This window comes from Amia ocellicauda, chromosome 8, assembly GCF_036373705.1.
Source record: "Amia ocellicauda isolate fAmiCal2 chromosome 8, fAmiCal2.hap1, whole genome shotgun sequence".
In the NCBI taxonomy this organism is placed as follows: Eukaryota; Metazoa; Chordata; class Actinopteri; order Amiiformes; family Amiidae; genus Amia; species Amia ocellicauda.
Window position 1 is genome coordinate 9,961,507 of NC_089857.1, and position 27,777 is coordinate 9,989,283.

Here is a 27,777-nt window from a genome sequence, read left to right on the forward strand (position 1 = left end):
ACCAGACCTCTAGTGTACTGACATTACAGCAGTGAACAGGTAATGTTTAGGTCAGTTATTTACTTTATGTAAGATATCTTTTCAGAAAGTATAGGAATATTACTTATATGCTTTCTGATTAGTTTGCTATTTACAGTCACAATGAATTATTCCATTAAAAATAGTTTATAATGTCTTAAAGGCTCTTGCCTTTAAATCACAGAGAACAATGATGATCTACAAATTCTAAATGAAATGAAAAAAACAATACAGAACATTGTAAGGACTTTGTTATTCTTCTAGCAATTCTAGGCCCAAGCCAGCGTCCTGAAATCGGAAGCATTCCCAGTTGTCAAAATGTTTTTTTCTTCAGGCACCAAAATAAAAAAATCGATTGTTGCTAAAAGGGTAACCTTAAAGCTGGCAGAGATTTTCAGAGATTTTTATGGCTTCATAAAACCTATTGATAGCTTTGGCAATAATTCTGATGACTTCATTTCTTCAAGGCCGTGTCACAAGCAAAGTGGTCTGAAAAAATAATTGTGACCCAGAAGGCATTTAATGCTTTGACGCACTACCTGACAGATATACAGTCTGAGACACTGGAAACCACATTCATTTTATTTAATTGATTTCTTTATTTTGTTTGTTTATTTGCCCCACAACATACACAAATTCTTCTCAGCACTATTTTTAAATTCCATAAATGAATATTTGCATTATCTGTTTTCACATTATGGGAAGACAATTGGTTGGAAGGTGTTAATTGCACTGGTACAAGAAAACATTTTGATACTGTCCTACTCTTGGATTTGATTCACTAACTCTTCTTGACTTTGAGGGAACAAGTGCTATAGAGATGTAGCAATGATTGCATCTGTCACCTGACCCAGGTCTTGTCTTTTGCAGGCTGGAGCTTCAGCATGGGCTCGGCGTACCAGTTCCACAGCTGGAGGGTGTTTGTGGTGGTGTGTGCCCTGCCCTGCGTCTCCGCGGTGGTGGCCCTCACCTTCATGCCCGAGAGTCCCAGATTCTACCTGGAGGTAAACAAACACTTTTTCATTCAACAAGGGGTGACATAATAATAAAACAGTTCTTTCAGGCGTTTGAGTTTATTTCAGTTTCAGTGAATATAGAAATAGAAAAAGAGAAATAGTTTAATGATTTACTATGAACTGAATGAACTGAACAAAAAACACTTCTCATTTATGACCAAGAAATGCAAGGAACCTCTGCAAAGTGTAGTCTTCTGGAACAAATCATTTAATTTTCTATATCAAGCACCACTACCAGAGGGGAATAAGTGGTTCAGACGCTATACAGACCCAAGACTAGTTCAAGAACATCCCATTAAAAGAGCTACCCATCTTCTTGACTTTGAAAATATATATACATATTCATAATATTATTATTAGTAGCAGTAGTAGTAATAGTAACAGTAATTTAAATGAAAGTAATTACATCTCAGAAAGAATCAATTGTGAAAATAATCATTGCTGTGTGCTTCCAATCTGTTACCAAGGCATGCATGTGAATTTGCATTCATCACAGGCTCAGGCAGGGAAGCTGTCCAACCTGCTAATTCCTCCTTTGTGCTGAGCAGGTTGGGAAGCATGACGAAGCGTGGATGATCCTGAAACAGATTCACGACACCAACATGAGAGCGCGTGGGCAGCCAGAGAAAGTGTTCACTGTGAGTCCTTCCCAGAGCATGAATTAAGAAGCTTACCTCATTATACATCCTAATCCACAGTGAGAGTCACAGATCAAGTTTTTGCTGTAGCTCAATTTCAGGAGGGGTTTGCCTACTACTGTGGGCATTTTGAATAAAATATGAATGCGAAGAATAATTTTGTATAAATGCACATTGATGCTGTTAAAACAAAGGCTTTAGCTTGTGAGGGAGGTGTAAGCCAAGATTGAATTTGCAGTGAGGTGCTGAATTTGAATTTAAATGCTAATTCTCACAAGAGCACTGGTTGCAGCTCTTTGTTAAACTAAACTGAGTCTTCAAACCACATAATTTGTCTGTATTATTTTGATTTAATCTAAGATACCACTGGTAAGTTTACAACTTGGTTAAAAACATGTAGGCCAAGGATAGAGTGGTTATAACTACTTCTTTGAAACTCTGGGGTTTCTTCTGTTACTTCTAATTTTACTTGATGTAAAGAGATCTCTCTGAGAGATAAACTCTGAGATATCTGAATGTCCCACAGGTGAACAGAATTAAGACTCCCAAGCAGATTGATGAGCTGATTGAAATCCAGTCAGACACAGGGAACTGGTTTTCGCGGTGTGTGGTGAGAATCCGCACGGAGCTCTCTGGGGTGAGTCGCAAGCGAACACACACATGTGCACCCTTGTCAGATTGTATGTATTCTAGAAAGCAGCTGACCATGGTGTGCACCACCTCAGAAAATACAGATATGGAGATATGTGCAGTGTGTTGAATACTTGTAGTTGTTTTGTGCAGTAGAGAACAAACTAAATCCTCAATAATTATGGAATATAACGTTTTGGTTTCTTTTATCGTATTAAGATGTTTACATGCCTTTGTATCTGTACACGTGATATGAGGACTTTGATCCAAATGAAGGTTTTGAGGGGGAAATTCTGACACACAACAATTGGATTAAGTAGTTAAAGTGGGATGACTGTTTAATGACTGCAGGTTACGTGGTTAACTATGGAGGATGTACTCATTTCTTAGGGATGGTGGATTAAGTGCAGGTTTCTAAAGTTGTGAAAATGTATTTATCAGTTTTGATCTTTGCTGAATGTATTTCTTCCTCAACAGATTTGGTTGACATTCATGAGGTGCTTCAACTACCCTGTGAAAGACAATACCATTAAGCTTGCCATTGTGTGGTTCACACTTTCATTTGGGTAAGATTCATTGCTGCTATTGAAACTGTAACAGTCCTTTTATCTAAAATGTATTGTTATGTTTTTATAGGAATAATAGCATGAAATTGAATGAAGATAATATATGCACTCATTCTATCTGTATGTTTATAATCATTATCATTATCAAACCCAGTGACAAACATCAGCTATATTTGACACCTTCCAGAAGGTATCAGAAGACATGGAAGAATGAATGTTTTTGTATTATTGTATTCTGAACATTTAAACTTATTCTGCTGCTTCATTTCTGTTGGTTGAGGGTTTTTTCTTCATACAAGCATGTTGTTTTGCAGCCATAGATCATTATTTAAATATGAATAGCATAATGGAATTTTTTAACATAGTGGAAAAAAAAAACGTATCGAAAGACAATAAGAAGAATGACTTTAGGCACAATTTTAAAGCATGACCAAGGTCAGCTGGGTACTTACAGTACTATAGAGATTCGTGCACAGATAATAATAATAATATTTATAAAGGCCTAATTTGTTAACTAGATCACTCTAGTATTGTTTGTGTGTTTGTAGCTGAATGAAGATTATTTCTAGAGAGACTACAAAGCAAGCCCCGATTGATAAAGCGAGCCAAAACAGTAACAAATATATGCAAGGCAAGAACCCATGCTTGGCCAGTCAATTAGTCATATTGGCTCAGAAAGCCTTTTCCTCCAAGCTATTAATAAAATAAATTGACATCATCCTTCACCTCCACTTTCTATATCTGACCGACAACCACAATCTGCAGTATAATGTATGAGTGGACTGATTGTCAGGGAGCAAGACTTGGATCAATGCCTAATGATATTACTCTTCTGACTCAGTGGATAATTTTGTTACATTCATATTGCTGGTATAATTCTGAAGGCCATCTCTCAAGGTGACTGTGATTATTGCAAAGTTGTGTCAGGCTGCTCGTAAATAACAGTACAGTAATACTAATCAGCAATTTCATTCATACAGCGAAATGCCAGAATATGAATGGAAACTGTATTTATAATTAGCATGGGTAATCACTTGTTTATGCAGAAGAAGGCTGTCTGGGAACTCTTTGCAAAGTCATATAGTTCAATCTGATACCATGGAATACTTGAACAGCTAGTTTAAGACAGTGGTTGCATCATTGGCATGAGGTGACATCACTGCAATTGGGTAAAGGAAACGAATGAGGAAGGGAGGAAGGGCAGCCATCTTGTGGATAATGTAACCAATGCAGCATAACTCCTTTCACTGCAGGGATCTGCTAAGAAACTGTGAAAACTGTAAACAAACAGCTTGACATCTGTGCCCAGTGCAGGTTATCTGCCAGGCACAGATGTGTCCTTGTGATCACTGTGGTGTCCTGGAATATAACTGGACCACTCCCTACCAGGGTCCTGCCCTGCCAGGTCCACTTTATCTTCTGGTCTTGAAACTTCTGGTCTTCTATCTTGTGCTTTCTGTTTAAACAATGGGAGTGCTGCACAGTTAAAACGAAATTTGGTGATCAGTCATACAAAGTTGACATTTAGAAACTATTCAAATTGGATGCTCAGTTTTAAATTCCCTGAAATGAATAAACTGCTGTGAGTGCCCCATTGACATCCCCCAGGAGAGATAAAACACAGGCAATTAGACTCCAAGCAGATGCCCATTGTGTGTTGTGTGTTCTTCTCTGAATTAATGATATTTTGGTCCTGGCCATCTGTATAATCATTCCAAGCATGCTGGCTTATACTTTACAACTTTACAGCTTATAGTTTACAACATGGTCAAGGGCCTTATTTATGAAAATTAATAGACTTCATAGATTGGGCACCCTGTATTTTAAGTGAAACAATGTAATAAATACTGAATGACTACATATAGTTGGATACCTTTATATATGATACTTGTACAAACATCCCATGGCAGCTTTATTCTTAAAGATATAACCTGTGCAATTTACTCATCTAATTTAAGTAAAAATTTGGGAGGTTTAGAGAGGGAAAACTTAAAGAAAAACACAACTTTGCTGTCATTCAGTTTCCTGTAATGAGCGTTATCTAAGAAATTGTCTACACATGAAGCCCCAGTGGAAGCGAATAATGATAGCTGTCCTGTGTCATTTCAGAGCATTTATTTTTCAGCCTTCTTTCAACTGTGTGCAGTGCAGTCTGAAACCCTGGCAGCCAGCACACATCCTGTTTACCATGACTCTTGTCACTATGATGAAATCTGGAGTTATGTATTTCCTCTACTCTTTTTTTCTGAGAATCAGAAGCTGTGATAATTGAACACATGAAGTGTTTTTTTTTCATTTTCTTCTTTTATATTTTATTCATATTTTTTGTAGACACACGGTTCAGAATGCCCTCTGAATGTTGATTGTGTGTGTTGGTGGGCTCTATCACAGTGCCTATACTTGAGGATATGCAACAAGCCTCTAATACTAATATTCAATTGTGAATATGCTTTTTGGTAGTGTTCTCTTTGACATTTATTAAACATTGCTCAATCACTTGAAAGTACAGTTTTACACTTCCTGGATAAATACTTTGAAATGAATGTCACAGTCATCAAGACTTTGTATTTATCTTATTGAATACTGGTGATAGCTCATAGAAATACGTGCCATATTAATATCATTATTTTATTACTTGGTTGTCTTCCATTTGTTTAAATCAGTTGTGCTATGGCTTTCAATAATGATCAATTTTTAGATTGAATGGAATGTAGCACAGTGGAAAGTGAAAGGTGAAGCCAGGCAACAGTGTATAACCCTTGGGGACAGCTCTATCACAGGGGGACAGTTGGCTTCTGACACTGTCAGCTTGCAGCCATGCTGTGGATTTGTCGTTTGACAGTTCTCCCCTTTTTTAATCTCCTTTGCCTTGGTCTTTGTTGAGCTCACTAACTGTTTTACAGACTTGTGGTTTGACAGGGAAGTTTAAAAGCTTTTGGCGTTATCCTAATGTAATTCCTTCATGTTACAAAACCAAAATATAGAGAAATTAGGAATAAGCAATATTATGAAGTGTGTCTCAAAGACAGTATATGACATATGAACACTGACATTAATGGTCGTGGTATCTCATAAACTGTGAAAGCATTTATTTTCTGTTTAGCAAGATTATATCAAGCATGCTTTTGGATTAGGTTTAGTTAAGGTATAGATTTTTCAACAAACTGAAAACCACGATGTATTATAATTTGGCCAAGTCATGATTAGATTTTGTAACCATTTGACATGTAAACAAATAATGTTGACATTAGTATTGTAATGGACTTGCCATCGTTCCTTGTGTGTGAATTTCTGGCCAGATGAACAAAATGTTTTCTTCCAAACTGAAAATAAGATGAATTATGACATTCATTTTTGGTGCAGATCAACCAAATCAAATGGGAGTCATCTTAACACATTCCATTTGCAGGTTTTGGTCCATCAACTTTACTTTCCTGAAACTCATAAATTAAACTTTATTTTCCTATCACCATGATTGCATGATAAAATATGTTGGCATAGGTTTGGTTCTGTTTATGTAGTTACTATTGCCCTAGAAACAGGGAAGCACTTTTGTCTTATATGCAGAAATTATGAGACAATTTAACCTGTATGCAAACACAGTGTATGTGCTTACTTTCCCTCTGTATTGATTCATTACTAACTGTTTTAAAGCACTTGATTTTGGATTGAAGCTTATTACTGTCATTTAGTAATTCTTCATCCACTTCACCTACAATATAACCAACATAAACCAATTATTGATTTATTTCACAAGTTCTTTTCTATTGGTGGGAGATCATATATCTCTGCAGTTCATATTTTCCTTCTGCTGAAATGACATTAAAATTATCTGAGGATGAAGTGCAGTAGAGATTAAATAGGATACACATCTGATAACAATGTCACTAGATGCATGTCTTTGTGAGCTAACGGATCTCCTGAATTCATTATTGTCAGGAAATAGTTATTGTTTGTTGTATAATTGATGGAAAAACATCTGCCTTTTATACTACAGTGGGTGAGAAAAAAGAAAACATGGTGTCCTTGGAAGTATGTTTAATTTTGTCTGTAGTTATTTTTTAATAAAGAGGACATTATTTTTCTTTTAAGTGATTTTCAGATGTTGCTTATAAATATTTGTTTATACCTTCTCCCCTTTGAGATAAAAAGTGCTTCTGTATTTGTCATCTATAAGAAAAACAACAGAACAGCAGAAGCCAACACTTGCCAGAAAATGATGTCTGTTATCAATACCTGTCTCAACTCCTAATTTCCTCTGCCTATCTGTTTTTGCCGTTGCTGTTGTTGTTGTTTGGGTGCAGTTACTATGGTCTGTCTGTCTGGTTCCCTGATGTCATCAAACACCTGCAGTCTGATGAGTATGCGTCAAAGGTCAAACAATTCCACAAAGAGAGGATTGAGGATTTCACTTTCAACTTTACTTTGGAGAACCAGATCCACACTAACGGAGAATACATCAATGACAGGTTGGAATGGCTTTGTGCCCTGTAATTTATACTTTCCTTTTTATCAGCTCACAGCCCAGGAAATTAAAAAATGTTATCTCTACCTGCTCCCTCTTCTGTAGCTTCTGGCTTTATATAGCATTTCTGTGAGGGCTAAAGAAATATCTTACAGCCCACATATTACTGTGCAGTGTAAATCCTGCATATTAAAATGATTTCTGTTTTTGAAATAAATATTTTCCAAGTCTATTTAAAAGATTGAATGCTAACCTAAGCAGAGCCTCATATTGCAAGGCATGTATACCTCATAATTTACTCTGAGCCCCATGCAGCCTCACACCGATGACAAATTGCTCCCCCGATTCAGGGGCCTTGAATGCTCTTTCAAACATAGGGGAGTGTAATCATCAGAACAGTTTCATGTACACACAATGCTTGTTATTAAAAGAAAAGGATAAATACTTTGGTTTTAAAAAACATTTTAAAACATATAAGTAAATTAGATCTTGTAGAAACATTGTCTGGCTACAGGAGACACAGCACTAATTATCGCTTTGTTTCCTCTATGGTAAAGGTTTTAATAAAGGCTTGTTGTTAATAAAAATAGTTAATTAAAGTTCCTGGTTTAATTAAGCAATAGTAAAGTTTTTAAATACCACAGATTATATATTTTGTCTGAGAGTTATTCAGTTCGTAAAGACCAATTTCTGGGCCATTCATTTTCATTAGTTCTTAAAAGTGGATCCTTTAAAAGGTAAAATCACAAATTAATATTGTTCTAACTTGTGATATACAATGAACATCTAGTTTTAAGATTGTGCTATAAAGATAATCTGTTTACTTATCTAAGGCTTATAATTTGGATTAATTACTTTTAAAAGCATTCTTAATGATTTATTACTTTATTTTAAGTAATTAACAAAGTATTTTGTTTATCTTGTTATTTAGTTCCCTGTCAGTTTTATTGTCACGATTATGTGTGTCAGTCCCAAGTCCTTCTCTGACTCTATAATGACTCTTCTCCATTCTTCCACAGGTTTATTGGAATGAAATTCAAATCGGTCACTTTCATTGACTCCACCTTCTATAACTGCTACTTTGATGACATCACATCCCTGGGGACTTATTTTAGGAATTGCACTTTTATTGAAGGTTTCTTCTACAACACTGGTGAGGCACTTGCAGAGGAATTGAAATGACAGGAAAGGCATTTTAAAGTTGGCATGACCAGATTTCAATATTATCCTGTATATGTATTTTTCGGTCCTCTTCAATACCTCTCATATGCTGGTTTGGTGAATATACTACATGGCTGTGAAACATTAACCCTTTCAAAGGGCTTTACCATGCAAACTCTTATTGTATACTCTTGATTTGTGAGTAAGGTGGTTGCTAACAGCATAGATACATGCATGTAGTTAATTCTAGTCACAAATTCTAGATGCACAATGAAAGATTATATATTGTAAGGTGTAAGTTCTGCGAGATGTTGGGTTGGTGCCTTGCATAAGATCATATCAATTGTTGTTGCAAGTTTGTTTTAAGATACTACACGAATGCATTTGTTAGCTGCTAACACAAAAGCATTATCATAACTAATAAATTAAGGTGAATATTAATGCAAGATAGAATGGAGCAGAATGTATTAGAATGATTAAGCCTCCTATCCATTGTACAGTGTTTATTGTGGAGTCAAAAATCATAAACCCAATGGATTACCCAAGCAAGGACTAGTAAACCATGAAAGTTATATGTATATATCTAGTTGCATTAGTATTGTTGTGTATGTATGTATGTATGTATGTATGTATGTATGTATGTATGTATGTATGTATGTCTTTGTATACAGTTTTCATAACCGTTACAAAAATATATAGTTCTTCATCACTTCACCTCATGGGCTTCCAAAGACTATACTCCAAAACACCATTCAATCCAAAAGAAATGTTTGATAATCTAAAAAAAAAAAAAACTATTAAATAATAGTCTGCATCTTGGTGCAAAACACTTGGAAACTCCTTACCAGTAAATTATTCTGCTAATCAATATGCTTACCAGAGTACGACATTCAAATAAAGTGACACATGGCAAGTAGTTTGCAATGCACTGGAGAGGTTAAAAGGAAATGGAGATTGGAGTATAGAAACTTCCATGCTGACAAATAACAAAATGAGATCGCACGGCTAACAGTGAAGTCATTTGGGAAAGCTCAGAATCGAAGGGCACTGAACATTTCAGCTGACTCAGGCATAGGACCAATTTAAAAACAGCAGCACAACAACAGCAGAAATCAAACGTCTGCCACATTGGAATGGAAAGGCTTCAGGAGAATGTCCTTCTTTGCAGTCTAAACTCCAAGAGACCCAGTGAAAATAAATAACTAGATCATGATAATCATTTTAATATAAATGCAGTGATGCCTCAAGTGTATTGCTGAATATATATTTTTTAAATTAATTGAATTGATAATTAATAGAAGATCACACTTCATCAATTTTGTCTAGTTAAAGTGCACCCCATTAAACAAAGCTGTGAGTTTGTGGTTCCTTTGAATAGTGCACAAAAATAAAAAAGAGCCAGTTTTGCACTGGAGCTAGAGATGTAAAGTCAGAGTGAGTGCACACATTGTGCAGTTTACTTTTTTTCTCTCTCTTTAATAGAAGCTCTGTTTTTTCACTAGATATTGATGACTCCAAACTCATTGACACTGTGCTCATAAACAGCACGTTCCATCAGAATAAGACGGGCTGTCAAATGACGTTTGATGATGACTACAGTGCCTACTGGGTTTATTTTGTTAACTTTTTGGGGACACTGGCAGTGCTGCCAGGAAATATAGTATCTGCATTGCTCATGGATAAAATTGGACGCCTGACCATGTTAGGTAAGTGACTAGACAGCATGTGCAACACTAAAAAGGATCCCAGTGATTGTTTATTCAATGCATTGTGATATGCAGTCGTGATAGCTTGGTTGGCTCAGTCAGTCAGACTCTGAATCTGAAGCTTGTATTTTGAATCCCCACTTTCCCCAGTGAATATTTTAAGAAAATAAAAATAAAATAATTAAAATATAACCATGAATAAATATCTATATATAATGTTTCTTAAATAATTTACTATAACCTTATAACACTATACCACCCCATACCACATACATATATATCTAATTTCTTGTTATCCCCAAATCCATTCACTCTGTTGAAAGCATGGCTATTTGTTCTGTGGTCTGCAGGTGGCTCTATGGTGCTGTCAGGGATCAGCTGCTTCTTCCTGTGGTTTGGAACAAGCGAGTCGATGATGATAGGAATGCTGTGCCTTTACAATGGCCTTACTATTTCAGCCTGGAACTCTCTGGATGTCATCACGGTGGAGCTCTATCCCACAGACAGGAGGTATAACATTGGATATATTGAATTGAACCGCTGTCTTTAAGTAATTTTACTAGTATTAAAGGATTCTGTAGCATTATAAAACACAAGCTTGTATTTAATAAGTCTTGGAAGTAACATTATTTATTTATTTAAGAATGAAATTACAAATAGATGTTGCAGAAATAAGTAAATAAATAAAACTCGAATGTTTTAATGTTTACTTAAATACTAATATATTTTGAGACAAGATAGATTATACACTGGATGGTGCTGAAGTAGTAATAATATATCACAAATTGGGTATATTTATGAAAGGATCAGACACTGACTCATTTATTCATTGAGTGATTTAACCATTCTTTCTCTCGCTCTATTTCAGGGCAACAGGATTTGGTTTTTGTAATGCACTGTGTAAATTAGCGGCAGTTCTTGGGAACCTCATCTTCGGCTCTTTAGTTGGCATCACCAAAGTCATCCCCATTCTGCTGGCATCCGCAGTGCTGGTCTCTGGTGGGCTCGTTGGACTCCGGCTTCCTGACACCAGATCCAACGTCCTCATGTAACCAGCTGTGTTTCTAGGTGCCTAACTGGGGGACTTGAAAGGTGCAAAAGGCTTAGACAAGTTGAAAACAGCAGAAATTGTATGTGTCATTTCTGTCTTTCTTTCTTTATTGATTGATTGATTGATTCACTGAACCATTCACAGCCAGTCCAGAGAGAAAATTAATTGTTCATTGAACCCTAAATGCTTTGCTTCACAGACAGCAATAATCTGAATTTGTGAATACAGTCTATGCATTTTAACAAATTTGTGAATTAAATAAAACATAGCATTTTTCTTTTGGACTGTTTCAGCATTCAAACTATCTTCATATCTTTTGATAATGTGTTTATATGAAATTATTTGTCAGTAGGGATTACAAAAACAAACAATAACAAACTCACTTTAAAGTGAGAGTTATCCACAAATCTAAAACTGTGCATCTAAAATTGTGTAAATAAATCTATTTTTAAGGCACCCTAAAATAGTTATGAAATCAGAGGAACCAATCTTTTTCATATTATTCCTCTTAATGTAATGTTATATGAATCCTGCATTTCTCCCAAGTTAGTTACTGAAATATATTAGATATTGTACAATGCTGCTGTCTTAAACCTTAATCAGGACTTTTAATAGGAAATTAATAGGAAATAATCTAAATCTGTTACTTTGAGTAATACAAATTTTAACCACTCACCTGAGCTATGCAATTTTAGACATACATTGAAAATTATAAAGCTACTCTCTTTGTTCTAAACCTGCAGTTAAATCTGACAGGTGAAGAGATCAAGTTCTTTCTGGTTATGATTTTAACACTGTGTGGACCGGTACAGCATTTCCGTACATCATTTTGGGACACATAGTATTTCATTTCATTCAGCCACACAGTGTTTCTGCCAGAGACATATTCTGCTGGGGCCATACTTTGGAGTACTGGGGTACTCGTTAATTGATCCTAAGTCACTTAATTGAGCCTAACTTTAAATACTTTTTTGATCTAGTATGTCAAGTAGGATTTCAGCTGCGAGTCTCTAAGCCTTTTGCACCCACTGCAGATTTAAGAATAAAAGGCCATATTTTAAAAATAAAATTAACAATTATAATAATCATCATCATTGTAATGTGTAGTACAAATTGCAGATTTCTTTATCGATATTATAATTTCAAAAAATACTTCAATATTTGTTCTGCTTGTTGGGGAAATTATTTAAACATCTTAAACATACTTAGTAAGGTCTGTGTAAAGTAGTTTCTGGTTTGGTTGTATTATTCCTTCATTCAGTCATTCATTTACAAAGTTCAGTGTTAACAGCTTTGTATTAATTAGACTGTGTTTGGCATTACTGTATGTGAATATATGAAATGCCTCTCAGTGGCAAGTGACAATATCAATATCATACCAGTCATGCTGCTCCTCCAAGCGCATCCATTAAAACACTGAATGGCCTTTTTAACGTGCCTCTCCTTTAGACCTGTGTCCAGAAGTGTTGTCATGTCACCTGTCAAAATGGGAGAATTTAATTTAAAAATAGATTTGAATTTATTTTAACAGGTATTTAAATGCTACACATATATATGTATGTGTGTGTGTGTATGTGTGTGTGTGTGTGATTAATGTGCAACACACAAGGGTATGCAATGTTAAACTATGGGCTATGCTGGCTTTAGAATGTCTTGTTTGTAAGAATGTAAAAAATACAATAATTTTAAACCACTGCATAGAACAATGCAGAATTACTTTTGTCTACCCAAAGAGAATAGAATCATTTGCTTAGAATTGGGGTGGAATTTATGATGGATTTGTCTGATGTGTCTGTGACATTTATCCATCAGTGGTACCAGTTTGGAAGATGAATAATGAAATATTTAATAGTAATGAAACCATTTCAATTATGTTATGATGAAGGTCCTGAGAACACCTCAAAAATAAGCCAAATCCAGTTATCTTTTACATTAAGAGTACTACACAAAGGGGGAAGGGACATCGCTCGTTACCATCGGGAGCTCATGAATGCATTGTCTATAGGCAACTCCCTCTGACTGTTATAACTAATACAGTACACAGTCTCTGTTTGCCGCTCACCAAGGAGTTGGTCTGTCTCATGATGTCAAAAGGCCTCTTTCTCTGTTTTAATATTATTTTTAATTCAGCAGACTGTTGTATTGTTATATAAATTTCTAGTGACGCACTGAGCTAATTAGTAATATTGTTCTATTAATATTAGTTCCTCCATGACATGGGCTTACCTTTTCTGTTAAAATAACCCCCTTTTGATTCAGGACTTTATTTTCAGTTTAAAACAGGCAAGAGTGCCATGGAGAAATCCCAACTCAGCCTGGCTGAGTCCCTGGGCTCCTGCCTGGATCTCTGACGCTAGAGGGGCTCCTTTCCTGACTTTAACACCAGCTCCAGTCCACGGCTGCAGGTACAGCTTTGGGATCTCGATTCAGCAGATGGACATATGTTGTGCATGACCTGTCTTGGACCTTACCAGGCCCTGGCTGACCTATATGCCATATGTCCTACATGCTCGCACTTTGGGATTTGTTCCCTCCACGATCACTTGTGCTGGGCAACTGGCTCCCGCGCATTGGCTACGGTGACACGCTTGAGGCTCTCTTTAAGCCCATCGCCACCCTCATCTCAGTCGATCCCCTCCCAGCCACCCTCTCGGGGCAGACTCTGCACAGGCTTAGACGTGTCTTGTTGTCTTCTGGCTCCAGGTCACCGTTCAGCCACAGAGGACGGACAGCCTGCAATGCTTGTCCAAGTGCATTGACATGGTGTTGGCCCCTCTGCAGAGTCAGGGCATTAGTGAATATTACTTGAATATCTAGATGACTGGCTGGTTTGTGTACACCCCTTGGAGTGCGTCCAAACCCTCACAGCTCTGGTTCTCGACCATATCTAATCTAAGCTGGGAGAAGAGTCCCTCACACTGACAGCAGGTGCATTTCCTTGGACTGTGACTCTATTTGGTCACCATGTCCTGATAATTTGTTATAGCCAGTTGAGGTGACTGGTGGTTTGCAGACACCTGCTGGCCCCTGTTGCCCATTCAGTGTTTGTGTTTCTATTTACCAGTTGATCATGGCATGGTGGCCCTGTTCCTGGTTTATTTTGATTGGAAGTGTGTGGGTGCCTGTTGGCTCCCTGCTGCCCCTTTACATTATTGTTTGATAAGCTTTAGTCGAGGCCTCATCTCTTTGCAGACTGTTGTCCCAGAGTTGGTTTCCCTAAGCTTTGCTGCTGACCTCCCTTATGACAGTTTGGGTATAAGGTATCCCATCCCCCTTTGGGTAGGTTTCTCAGTTTGAAAGATAAAGATAGCTTGTGAATGCAAACCCGGTTATCTGAGAAAGAGAATTCTACCCAAAGGCTGCAAAGGTTGCACCTGAGTATTTTGGGCTACAGCTGAAAAGAGGCTGATTTCGTTGTGCACTGTAGTTAAAGCAGGCAGGGGGGGTCCGCTGCACTGGGCCTATAGGCAACTTTGAGTTCCCCATGAGTGATGTCCCATCCCCCTTTGGGTAGTATTCTATTTTGCTGATATCTGGGGTTGCATTCACAAGATATCATTTTACTGACAAATATATTTAATAATATGAATTTCATTCTTAAAACAAAATATCTGTGCATCATATGAAGCTTTTGGAGCAAATAAACTGCACATTGATGGTACAATAGTGAATATATTCTAGTGTTTTGACAGAAGTGAAGAATAACTGACAAATGTAAACCCTTTTCTCCCAATTTCTGTCAATGTGACTTAATGTGTTATGTTAAAAAACAAAAAACAAACATTTTAGGACTCTGTTACTAATACTTTCTGTGTAACATATTTACCTATCTGTAAAACTCATCTGTAGTGTCTGCTCTTTCTGTTAGTGTAGCTCTTGTAAGATGGACTCTGCAGCTCGCACACTTCATCTTCTTGTGTGTGCTTAAGCTTGCTTGTGAAAGCCCCATTGCCAGGATTACTACATGTATAAATAATACACATTTTGAACATATTATATATTTTATTGAAGATTGGTTGTTTAATACTATATTATACAATTCTAAGACAAATATACCGATTAGAGCAGGTACTATTGACAAAAAGCCATTTTAAGAAGGTCTGCATTAAACCAATGTTATAGTGCAGCTATGACCTCTGTAGTGCTATCAAGTTCTTAAAATGTATATTGTCTCTTGAACCACAAAGATTGCAGCAGTGCTATGATCTTGGTTTGTTACAAGACCTAAATCTTAATCAAGTATACAAAGTTTAACTCTCATTTCAGATGTTTTCTGCAAAGAATGTTTCTTATTTCTGTAAATATTGTATATAATTTTGAGTTTCATTTCTGAGGGTCATTTGCTAATGTATTAGTTTTATTTACTGAAGTGTTATCATGGTTTGTTTGTGCACCTTAAGTCTTGGCAATGGCCCATCCGTTCTCAAACTGCTATATATCCCAGAAGTGCAAGGCTCTCAGCTGTTGTGTGCTTGCATGTGTGTGCTGATTTACTTTGTGTGTGTTTGATTTTGTGTTTTTGTATTCAGAGAAAGTATTCATTTCTAAACATGTGAATGTATCATTCTTGTAAGCTTCTTGGTGTCAGATTTGTGGGTGGGTTTTTCTTTTTTTCTTTCTTCTTTCTTTCTTTCTTCCTTTCTTTCTTTCTTTTTTTTTCTTTCTTTCATTTTTTGTTTTGTTAAAAAAGCTGTGTCTATAGTTGTGAAAGGGCATGCCAGTCGTGGGATGACTGTATGTACAGTACAGATCTATAAATTATGTGAAGGTGTGTATAAAAATATTTGCCAAATAACCATCCTTAATGTAAATCAAAAGATGCAATGTAAATCATATAGAGGTGGGTGCATTTGCGGTCCACAAGTATTAAAGTAAAGAGTTATGTTCTCCATAATACATATTGTGTTTTCTGTTTATCTTCTCAGGGTTTACAATTAAGCTAACCAATGAAGCATCCAATTCTAATGCTACAGATCCTCAAACACATCTTTTGTAATTGCTTTATGGGTAATGGGTAATTTACTATGGTTCCCATTAGGCTGATTGCACCTGTTGAAAAAACAAATGTTCTGCTGACTGTTTAATTGCAACAATGCACCAAAATATGACTGCACATCCCACCCCATCCCTAAACACTATAACATCATAGATACGGGTCTCACCAGCTTTGCCACATGTTATAGAGACAGTGAACCCCAAAATGCTCTCTGACGTCCTGCTTATTGTACACCCCAGTGTGCTCTGTGAAGTGCCAGCCTGGTAGCACAGTTTAGTGTTTAGTGTAGTGTTTAGTACAGGTGGCTTTGCAAAGGGAGGCAATACTGCTGTGTAAGAAATCTGTAGGGGAAGGACTCCACAGGACCACAGTGAATTAATAAGATGTTTATGGTCCTGCTGTGGATTCCTTACCTATCACGTTTCTTATCCGGCAGTGTTTGCTGCTTATTCTGAGAACATTACGAGTTCCAAGGGATTTCAGGTTTTTTTTTGCAGGTCCTTCTATAGGGTATATTGCATTTTCATTCAATTTCTTTCTTTCTTTCTTGGTCTGTCTGTCTGTGTCTTTCTTTCTTTCTCTGCATATTAGAAACCTTTCTGCAGGACAAATTTGAATCAAAACCAAAACCAATACCCCCATGCAGTGGTCAGCTGTAATACCCTATATATAGACAAATGAGATACACAGGCCTGTGCATGATACATATTTAGCTGTTGATCTAGCCTAGAGGAAATGTACTGTTTTTCTACTGGCTTTTCTTTTTTCTCTTATACCTCCCACTTCCCCTGACCTCCACTCTTGCAACATTCACACAGACATGTGAGCGTACTAAAGGCTGATCTTCCAGGACTTTGCTTGACCATTTGGCTACTGGAGTTCAAAGGTGAAACTTTGAAACCCCTGATATTTCACTTCATATGTAACATATTCTATTCGAATAGAGAGAAGCACAACTCAAAGTAAGCCTTTGACTGTATTGAGACAATATTTATGCATGTATTTTTCGTGGCAAATCAAAAGGATGGTTTTAATCTGAAAGAACTCATTTGTCCCCTAACACAATCTGTCCATCAAGCATTTGATCCTTTACGATTACTATGCCGTTTCTTTACAGGCACTAACAGGTGCCATTAAACACTTATTTACATAAAACAACACCCACCAGTGTCTCCCTAAACAAACCGCCTTGAATGTCACCTAGAAAGATGTTTCCGCATTTGAATACTTAACTGATGAAAGAAAGAAAGAGAACACAAGAATGGACATCTAGTGTGCCACCAGGGGGTGCTACGGGCTGCCAAACCCATCCAAAAGGTAAATGGTTAACGGGGGAGAGGGAGGAAGGGAGCGGAGTGGCCAGCACGGCTCACAGCAGCTGCGCACAGAAAGGTGCACAGCGAGGCGAGGCGCACGCCAGGTCCGAGGGCACTGCACGCACGGCACGGCACGGCACGGCACGGCACGGCACGGCTCGGCTGAATGCAAGTCGATGTGCGGGGTTTGAGCACGAATCCGCTGCCTGGCGCTCACGGAGGGACACGTCTGTGTTTTCTGAACGACTGGAGGCGCTAAGCTGGAGGAGCTGCGACAGGATGTACTATGAGGAGAACACGGCGCTTCTCAGACCGCGCTATGGATGTAAGTGCGTCTAAAGTGCCGCTTGTGCTTGTGTCTGCGGCTGCCTTTCGCACCTACTCCCGCCGACTGAAGCATGTGTGCTGTAGGTGTGGTGTCTCACTGTCTTTGTAGCGGCCTGTGTAACTCGTTCCTGAACGCACGCTGTGAACTCCAACCGTATTGATCCTCGCGTGTGCTCCCAGCGAGCAGGTGTTTGTGCTAATGAAGGGCTTTTCGTAGTTTATTCTTCATATATGCAATCATGTCTCGACTTGTATAGCTTTCTCCACAATGCGATGCTGTGTTTGTTCAATATTGTGATGTTTATTCCGGAGAGATTGCACAGTGGCACTTTTGCCAGCGGGCCTCGTTAGTGCCACAGGTGCGCAGGGCAGCACGTCACCTCACGCAGCCTGTGCTTTTGCCAAGCGCTAATCATCTCATCGTTACTGCAGTCTCTTGGGGAAGATGAAACGCGCACACACACACACACTTCATTGAAATGTGTGGTTTTGTCTTGATGCAAAGCAGTGTTTAGGTATATTATTAGAACTGTGAATGAAGAGATACACTGCGGTTATAGCTGCAGAAGTTATGGCCTGTAAAATAGCCGCATTATTATCACTGTGCGACTGCTTTCTGAAGAAGGAAGTCACGTGTTTTAGTTGGAGTGACCAGAGGATTAAGGTTAATAGATTTGTGTGTCACAAGAAACACCAGGGGGTAGGAAGACATAAGACGTATGCAAAGTCCACTTTTAATTGCACAAGGCGGTTTGTATGTAAAACAAAACGACAATGTTTTATAGGCTACGTTTTGTTTTAACTAAGACACATAAAACTGGACACAAGTACATTCACAGTCAATTCTTATTCAGTAGGAATAAAGCCATCCAGGGTAGACATAAGAATAGGCTATACAGAAGGCTTAGCCTACAGACATCCAGACCCCAGACAAGAAGCTGATGTAAATGAATGGCTAGCTAGGTACAAGCTGTCACAGAGGGCTGACTTTCACAGATATCAAACAAACAGGATCTGTTACAATACAGTCTCTGTGGCCATAAGAGTGGATATAACCACTAGGCACAGAGGAGAGGAGAAAACACATCTCTGGGGGTCCAGGGTATGATGGCGTTCATGCCCCCCAGGCCGCTTGTTAATGTTGAGTAATCGTGAGGATGCAGTGAGTTTTTCCGGTGCAGTCTCAGCAGCTGTGTTAGGACAGGTTGGGTCTGTCAACCAGCAAGGAGAACTCTGCAAAGCCAGGACACATGCCTCAAACCATCCAGGAGGAGACTGACTTGACACTACGCAGCTCTTCGCTGTGTAGATTTTGTGTAGATTGGAGGAATCGGTGTGCATTTTATAGACTGTTCTTTTTCTGGGGTATTATTTTAGATGACCCCCTGCCACACACACACACACACACACACACACACACACACACACACACACACACACTCTGTCTTCTCACTTATTATAAAGTATGTGAAGATGTTTTGGGATTATTTGCATATCTTCTGTTCATTAAGTATGAGAATTACTGCTCAACTTAAGCAGTGACCTTCGATCGTCTGTCACCTGTTTCACTCACTCACTCATTCATATTTGTGTTACTAGTCCAAGGAGTTAGATCTATCTACAACCTATTGATGGTTTTTGCTACCAGAAAGACTTCTATTGTACCGTTTGACATGTGTTGTAAACACCTGGTAACTGATATGGCACTTTTGTGTTTGCCCTTTGTGTATTTCACTCAGAATCAATAGACAAGACATTACTGCTTATTAATTATTAAATAGATAGGTTTGTAATGGGATTATTTTGATCCATGTGATCATGTCAAAAACGAAACGGCTGCATGCTATTGTGATTTTAAGGTCCGAGGTTTTCAAGAAACTGTGTAAATCACTAATTTAAATTATAACATTAACCTTGCTTAACTGAAAAGACTGGGAAGCCTTGTCATTATAGGGCAATTAAGTATGATTCATGGCTTCCATGTGAAATCAAATGCTGGGGGGGGGGAAAGGCTTAAAAGCTTTACTAAAGAAGTCATCTGCAACTGTCAATCCCTTTCAAAACATCCTGAATCCAGAAAAAAGTAATGTTTAGGTACTGGGCACGTCATGAAAATAAATGTTTCTTCAACACAAGAGTCCCTGTTCCCTGAAGGTTAACTCTCATAATCAGAGTGGTTTTATTGTGTGTAACAAGCAAGAATAAATAAACGGCAGATTGAGTAACGGTTACGGGTAGATTAGTAAATTAATCTGGACCTTCAATTATAGTGTTCTAATGTTTAAGAAGAGTGTATGAATGTTTGATCAAGTTAAATTTCCTCAAAATGCTAATCTTAAATAATAAAAAATAATGTATGTCAGTATTAGGCCACATAGTAAAACTACATAAATTACAAGGGTTTGTTTTTTCATCATAGTGGTATGGATTTGCACTACTACAATGATAATGCAAATAATAGGTGTACAACCCTTTTTCTTTTCTTTGTTTTGAGTTTGCTTTTAAGTTCATGATTTCTTAGTCAAAGTTTTCTAAAAGGAAAAAACAACAAAAAAACTAAGCACTGACACTGTGTGAATGTCTTAATGAACTTTGGAAGGTCCTGAATTAAAATCAACAACCTGGCTAGTGAATGAACACTCAATTACAACCCTACTTATTATTATTTGTAATAATAGTAGTAGTATATTCATATTATTAGCATTAGTATTTTAAAATATTTACCTTTTTTTCCTCTGTCTTTACCAGATAAAAGTTGAATTATGAACAAATAATACAAAGTTAGGATTTGGTGTGGATTACGTTCACAAGCTTCATTACCTGTTAAAAGATCATTCCTATATAATGACTCTGAACAGATGCACAGCCTGATAATTTTCTAGTTCTGTTCATCAACAAGGAGACAGGTCTAGTGATGTATGTCTGAGATACTAATACAACTCAAGATCGCAAAACAACTAAATATAATTATAGGAACTTCCCGTATTTTTTCTACAGTATTGTCAATGACTAACCATGTTGAGAAGGCAGAGCTTTGACAGAGAGCGTGTTCATTGTATACTGTAGAACCGACAAGGACAATTTTGACTGTATGTATGTTGTAAGTAATCATGGAAGAGAAAAACAATGGTATATTCTTAAAGAGCTTAATTTAGAAACCAGAGGATGTGTGGCTGAACTGAGTGTTTTAGTGGTCCTCCAGTGTGTTTATAGTGTGTGCGCTATCCTACAATAGAACAGCCCGTGGGTGGCCTTCAAAGTATCCCATGCTTCATCAGAAGGATCCTGTGTATATACAGGAGGATGGGAGGTGGGGGTGGGGAGTAATTTAGCACTCCCTTTTCTAATATTAAAACAAGGGTGTACAGAAGAAACTTCCAGGGTTGGGCAGGCTGGCACAGTGCTACTGCATTAGCTTGGTGTGTTACAGTCCAGAGGTCATTGAAACACTAGTGAGGTACCTGACTGGCACATTTGCTGAAAGAGATGTTTGCAGTGTTGCGTAAAAGAAAAACGACAACATAAAACTACAGTATTAAGTAAAAAGTCAAATACTTGTCCCAACAATTACAACACGAACGTCACATTTGTGTAATAATGCTTTTTCACAGCCATAACTGTGACTCAAGAAGCTTGCTGCATATCTTGAATGTCTCTGAGATCTAAAGTGTTATCAGATAAGAGTTCTAACTGAAATGATTCACTAGTAAAGTATACAAATGGATCAGTGAAGTTGCACATTAACAAAGTGTAGGTCAAATGGTCGGATCAAAAACTAGTATCTTTAGATTGGGGAGAATCTATTCTATAACAGAAACTCTTGCAGAGCAGAACCAAACCGCAGGAGAATGTAGGTTAGGCCTGTATAATCTGCTATACTGCTCCTTCAATGTCCGTTTTTTCCCCCTCCCAGAACAGTGTTATTCTGTGTAGTGTAGTGTTGAGAACCAGCACTGTATGGGAATACTGATGTGGATGCTTTTAGATGTAATTGATTAGACTAAAGGAAGGCATTTACAATTACTCCTGTAGGTAATTAATTGGCCTGCTTGGCATTTTAATCATCTGTCCAACTGTTTGCTATTGCTGGGGCTCTCAGTATGTTACATTTTTCAAGTGTCTGCAAGTTGGTTTTAATCCTGAATGAGTTAAGATAGAAAGCCTTTAAAAACTGTTTAAACATGTTTCAGTTCTCTTAAGGGCTAGATTGTCTTGTGCAAATCCTCTGTCGCTCCTTGTTAGCAAACGCAGGATTCTGTTTGCTCAGTTAGGAGTTGGCTTGGTTACAGTATTTTAAAGGTGGCTCAAACCCTTCCTGCTCAGTAGAGGAATACAGGCAGTGGATGCAGGTGGATGAATTTTGCATCCGAAAGGTAGCTGATGTGCAGAATTTGCATCATTGTGTCATATTGTACCAGTCCTTAATGTGAAGCGTACTGTTTCGAGGAATATCTTTCACGTCGAGGAATTCAAAGATGAAACGGATCTCTACAGTGCACATGACTACGTGTTTTTGTTGACAGATTTTTTAAATGTTTTTGTGAATGGTGCCACTGTGATGTAGTAACACTTTAAATGTGGTTGTAGCACCAATCACTTTCGAAAGAGAAAACCGATGTCTGATGTGCCAGCGTCACACTATAACTCTAATCACCCCCAAACCCCACCTCCCACACAACACTGGATTCACATGACTGCTTATCCCTTCAGTTCTTTCAGGGATCCTGTCTATCCTATTTCATGTTTGCAGCAGCTTTGTTCTGCAGCAGCAGTTTGAAATGATCACCTGTGGGAACAACAACAGGGCTCTTTCTGCTGCGTCAGTGACGGATAGTGCCGACTGCGCTACCTGGCAGCCTCATTTATCTCTCACTGTAAACAGAGGAACCTGAAAATTGAAAACATGCTATTGGCTTTTGATGTTAAAATTATTATTATTTTTTTTTTCTTTTAATCGCTTGCAAGAATGCTCATTAAATTACTATTGGTCTGAAATGACTTACAGTAATGTAGTTTTAAATGACTTTTCAATTTCAGTAGCATTCAGGTATTCTGCTCAGGTAGCTTTTGGGTTGGTTAAGGGTGTGCATGTATACTGGTACTGCATGTTCAACACAGACCCGCACCACAGCTTAGATCCAACCAGCAGCACTTCTCTAACTCCTGGCCTCTCCCATCAAGGGAAGTCACTCTTCAATACTAACAGCATTAACATGCTGTGCTAAGGCAACACCTTTCCCTTCTGCAGAATTAGTCATTCGAAGTTGACCAATGCTGTTATTTGAAGACATGACAAATGCCTCGGCTAATAAACACATTATCAACATTATTCATTAATCAAGTAATTGTTTAAGAATCGGACACACTTGAATGCTTTCTTAAATGTAATGTGTACCAAAAAATATGCTGATCGGTCTTTAGGAGACTACAGACACTGGATGTACCGTGTTTTTCTGACTTTAGTTTGCATTTGTTAAATGGCGAAAGCCAACAGTATCTGCCTTTGTAGTTTCACTTTCATTGGGATTTCAAGGTCACATAGTTTACAGTTCATATTCTGTGATTACACTTGTGTGAATATGATTTGGTACTGTGGTGGCTCCAATTTAAGTTGCAAAATGCTTCACCGACTGCTAGGGATAACTTGGAATCACACAAATAAGAATGTATTAGTATTGATATGGTCATGCCATGAAAAAGTCTGTGAAGCCGAGTAGATGTCCATTTTTGTGGGTATGTCGAGGGAAACCCGGTGTACACAAGTCGGAGCACAGTGTCACAAAGGGATCTGTTAGGGCAGGCTGCTCTGTCACGGAGTTTGACCGGCTCAGTTATCCAAACTGTTCTCCAGTGCATTGGGAGCATCAGATAGAAAAAGACAGCTGAAGGCAGCTGATCAGGCTCATATTTGCCTTTTCCTAACACATAGGAGGCAGAAGTCAGTGTTGAGCTTCCACTGTGTCGCCAACCAAGCAGCAGCTCGGTGCACATGAGACTGAAAGACTGTAATGCTTCTTTCAGCTCCTTCAGCCAGTGAGCCCTTGCTCATGGTCTTATTCTGAGCATAATCAGCCCCACCTGAGCTTGAAGTCACACAGCACTCAGTTTGTCTTAAAGGTCACTTACGGTTACAGCATGGGTGCCAGTGAAACGGTTTGCCCGGCTGCTGTGGGCCGTATCTCTGCTGTGTCATTGCAGGACATGTGTTTTTAAGTGCAGCCTGAGCAGCAGTGAGCCAGAAATAAAAGGATTTGGCTGGATTTGGCTGAGAGTAGGCTAAGTTTGTGGGGGGATGGGTAGCTTATTATAGGGGTGAAGGTCACTTCTGTTTAGAAACCACAGAGTCTTCTGAAATCTTCGCTGCACTTTACCCTGTTGCTTCAACATAGAGCTGAGGTCAGCCCTCCTGTACTCACCCTCCGGCCTGTCCGAGTTAGCCTAGATCCAGGGATTTCTGTGCTATATGGTTGTGCTTCTTATTCAATAAAGACTGGGCCATATATGTAGTGCAGGTTGTCTGAATTAAATTCCTTCTTCTCCCCTCTGTGTAAGACAGAAGAGTCATGAGCACCTATGGAGAAAATGACTGTATTTAAGGAAAAGTTTGTGTATGTTGTAGAAGTGTGTGCAACAATGCAATTGAAGGCAAAGTATGTGTGCATTTTATAGCATCAGTTTTTGTGAAGCTTCACCTCCAGAGGTCTTAAACAACTCCTTTTAACATGAACAGCAGTTGTACCCTTGTTTGACACCTCATGTTATTTCACATCCAAGTAAACTTAAAAATATATTTTAAGGATCAATATCATGAAATGCCGCACCAGCTGATGGTCAATGTTTACTACACAATATTTACAGCTTTTGTCTGGAACTGTGGTCCTACTGTTACTTAAAGTGACTTATAGCAGCTGATGAAAAGGATGAAGTTGGCCTATGTGTTTACATCATGTGAAGTCAAATCAGGATGGAAACCTGTTACTGTACTGACTAGATGCTGATCCCTGTTTCCTGTAGTCATGTGTTTGGCCTAACTCTTTGCTAAAGCTCTGCTCTGCGTGTTCATTTTACTTACTTTGTCTTGTGTGTTTTGCAGCTATTGTTGACGATGAGAGGCTCTCGGCGGAAGAAATGGACGAGAGAAGACGGCAGAACATTGCCTATGAGTATCTGTGTCACCTAGAGGAAGCTAAACGGTAAGCTAAAGACGGGCCCAGTGCATGCAGTGGTCTGTGGTTGTGCCACAGCACTGCGGGATTGCTTTCTGTGCATGTCTGTATCTACAAGTGCATTTATGTAAAACATTTTTGTGGTGCCAGTTTTTATACATTTTTTACTCTTGAGCAACTTATGTTCTGGCCTGTATCAGAAGATGTTTGAAACTTTGTACTACTAGATGTGTATTCCTAGTAATCTAGTGTCGGAGCATAACTGTCTTGATGTTTTTATTTTTACTGAAGCTTTAATTAAGATCTGTATTTTTTAATTTATTTTATACTGTTATACTTTAGTGTTTCACAGGATGTATGATTGCATTCCCCCCAAGGATTACATGAATTTGACAATAGTTTCAGGTTTAATAGTTTTTTTGGTAGTATCTGAGCACAGACATGTTTGTAACTTAAAAATCTTGCATATTATTTTAACCAAGGGAGTGGCCTGTTTTTTGGTGCGTTTCTTTTTCTATGTCAGACACAGCAGCCTCTCATTTCCTGCTCAATCAGTTGAATCATTTGTACCTTTTTGAGAAGATACCATACCACTGCAAAACCACAGCTCTGTGCACAGAGCTCATGGGTACAGAACTACTTATATGTACTCCCTGCTTTATGTGTATGTAGGTACTGAACACAATTAATAGAAGAGCAAGATTTCACAGGCCTGCTTTTGGAGTGGATTCGCAGCGACAATACAGTGGTGGTGTGGTTAAAAACAAAACAAAAAAACACATCATACAGTTTTCCCTGCAAAATGTGTTTTATAAGCGAAGTATATCCTGCTGCCATATGCAAAACCATTGTGCCATCTTCCTTCTGACTGCATATAATAGGGCTATCTGCTTTAGGTAGGAAAATCAGTTGGTGAGCCTCTACAGTAAAAAAAAGTAGCATTACATACTGTATCAGTTAGTATTATTCCATAGTCAGAGGTCGATTTTCTCTCCCCTGAATAAACTATGCAGAAAACAATTGACCTTTGAACTGTCACTGCATATTAATACAGAATATTGATTAATCAAGATTGTATGGTTTGTCACTGTTAGTAGTGTAAATTGACATGAGTATTGATTTTAATATGGAAGGTTTTAATATTTAATATTTCTAAATTTGATTCTTTCATGTTTTTTATTAACAGAACCTCATTGAAATTCCTCCCAAATGTCACTCTCGACATGCTCCATAAAAAATTATCCAATATTTGCGATGATCTTGTACTTATCAAATCTGAATCAACGAATGTATTGTATATTAAGTACTAACACTATGTGAAACCCAAGTGTTATGTATGCAGAAACAAAAGGAGGAAAATAATGTATTGTTGAATATAGTTCTAGTGAAAGGCAAAGTTCAGGAGCCTGCAGCCTTCTCTGATAAACACTGGCCTCCTTTTTCATTGTCCTTGTGCTGTAGCAGCGCTGTCTGGATTAAATTATGTCTCAAGTAGGAAGCTGCTTTCTAAACAACCTTGTGACATCTGGATCCTTTCCAGAGTACAATGCGTGAATCTGGAAATCATCCGAATCTTTAAAGAAAACTGATGACAAACAGACCTTCTCATTTCAATGTGTTGCGATAATGTGACAGATATGATGATGCCTCAGTTTCCTGCCGAAATCCTCCATACTGTTTTCAGTGTGGCTATGGCCTGGAGTTTGGACTTGTCGCTAAATCATTAACACAGAGCTAGGAAAACTGATTTTATATCACAATGCATTGAATTATGGAATATTGCCCTGCATTGAAACTCGGCTAATTATAGGATATTATCATTATTATTAATACTATGTCTGTCTAATGTGGATGTTATTTGTTAAGCAGGTGCAGCGGTTTCCGCATTAGAAATATGAACTGGAGTTGGAAGAGGATGGTTCGGTTTTGTCCGTGCAGCAGTCGAGTCTGGAGTGCTTTGCTTTTAGACATGGAAAGGTGTTGAAATTCAGCCGAAGAAAAGCATACACTTACATCTTCAGCCTTCTAATATATCCGACATATTAGTGGTCACATAAAAATGGCAATTTGGCATTTAACCTGACCTTCATCACCACTGCTGGCTGTTGCTGTAGTACACTCCAGCAGGCATGGAGACATAGACCTAAGATTGCTTCACTTGCAAAGTACATCCCGCATTCATGTTGGTTCAGTTTGGAAAGACCAGCTGTTTTTCTTCAGTTAACCTCTCCAGAGTGCAGTGTGCTTTATTACTGACTCACATATGTTAGTGGTATTTCACAGCAGCTCTGTCTCGGAGGCTCTTGTGATTTTATACCAGTTTGCTTTGCCTTAGCCTTGAGTGCCTTTCTCTGGTTTGTCACGCTGGCTCAATATGAGCGCAGCGCTGTGGTTGAGTGAACACCTGTAGCAGGAGGAAGCCTGTCTGGTGGAACGTTGCTGCTGGCGCCGTCCCGCCCTCTCCTTTCAGTTTCACTCCTTCGCCACGTTCTGGGCTGCGTTTCCGTAAGATAAGGCACCAGAGCAGTGGTGTTCAAAATAGCTACAGTTACAAGTTTGATAATTCAAGTGTCTCTTGTTATTTTACATATCTCCCAAATGTTTAAAATAAATCAATATCTTGGGTTAGCCAATTAGGTTCAGTTTAGTAATTGAGAGCCGAGCTGGAACAACAACAAGCTGGACCAGGCCTGAGAGCCACTGCATTAAAGCATTAAGCCT

General features: G+C 38.2%; 2 protein-coding genes across 3 annotated transcripts in view; both read left to right on the forward strand.

The window, feature by feature from the left end:
- The window catches only part of sv2ca (synaptic vesicle glycoprotein 2Ca), a 54,514-nt gene extending 38,367 nt beyond the window's left edge, over positions 1-16,147 (forward strand). For both annotated transcript variants that reach the window (XM_066711957.1, XM_066711956.1), the window contains exons 5-13: positions 889-1,022; positions 1,583-1,672; positions 2,199-2,309; positions 2,780-2,868; positions 7,173-7,337; positions 8,353-8,486; positions 9,997-10,200; positions 10,551-10,710; positions 11,069-16,147. In XM_066711957.1, the coding sequence (XP_066568054.1) occupies positions 889-1,022; positions 1,583-1,672; positions 2,199-2,309; positions 2,780-2,868; positions 7,173-7,337; positions 8,353-8,486; positions 9,997-10,200; positions 10,551-10,710; positions 11,069-11,252 (1,271 nt within the window). In that variant the 3' untranslated portion in view covers positions 11,253-16,147. The remainder of the gene's footprint in view (positions 1-888; positions 1,023-1,582; positions 1,673-2,198; positions 2,310-2,779; positions 2,869-7,172; positions 7,338-8,352; positions 8,487-9,996; positions 10,201-10,550; positions 10,711-11,068) is intronic.
- A 1,481-nt stretch (positions 16,148-17,628) lies between these two features.
- iqgap2 (IQ motif containing GTPase activating protein 2) overlaps positions 17,629-27,777 on the forward strand; it is a 62,693-nt gene continuing 52,544 nt past the window's right edge. The window contains exons 1-2 of the mRNA XM_066711958.1: positions 17,629-17,888; positions 24,984-25,083. Coding sequence (XP_066568055.1) covers positions 17,843-17,888; positions 24,984-25,083 — 146 coding nt within the window. The 5' untranslated portion in view covers positions 17,629-17,842. The remainder of the gene's footprint in view (positions 17,889-24,983; positions 25,084-27,777) is intronic.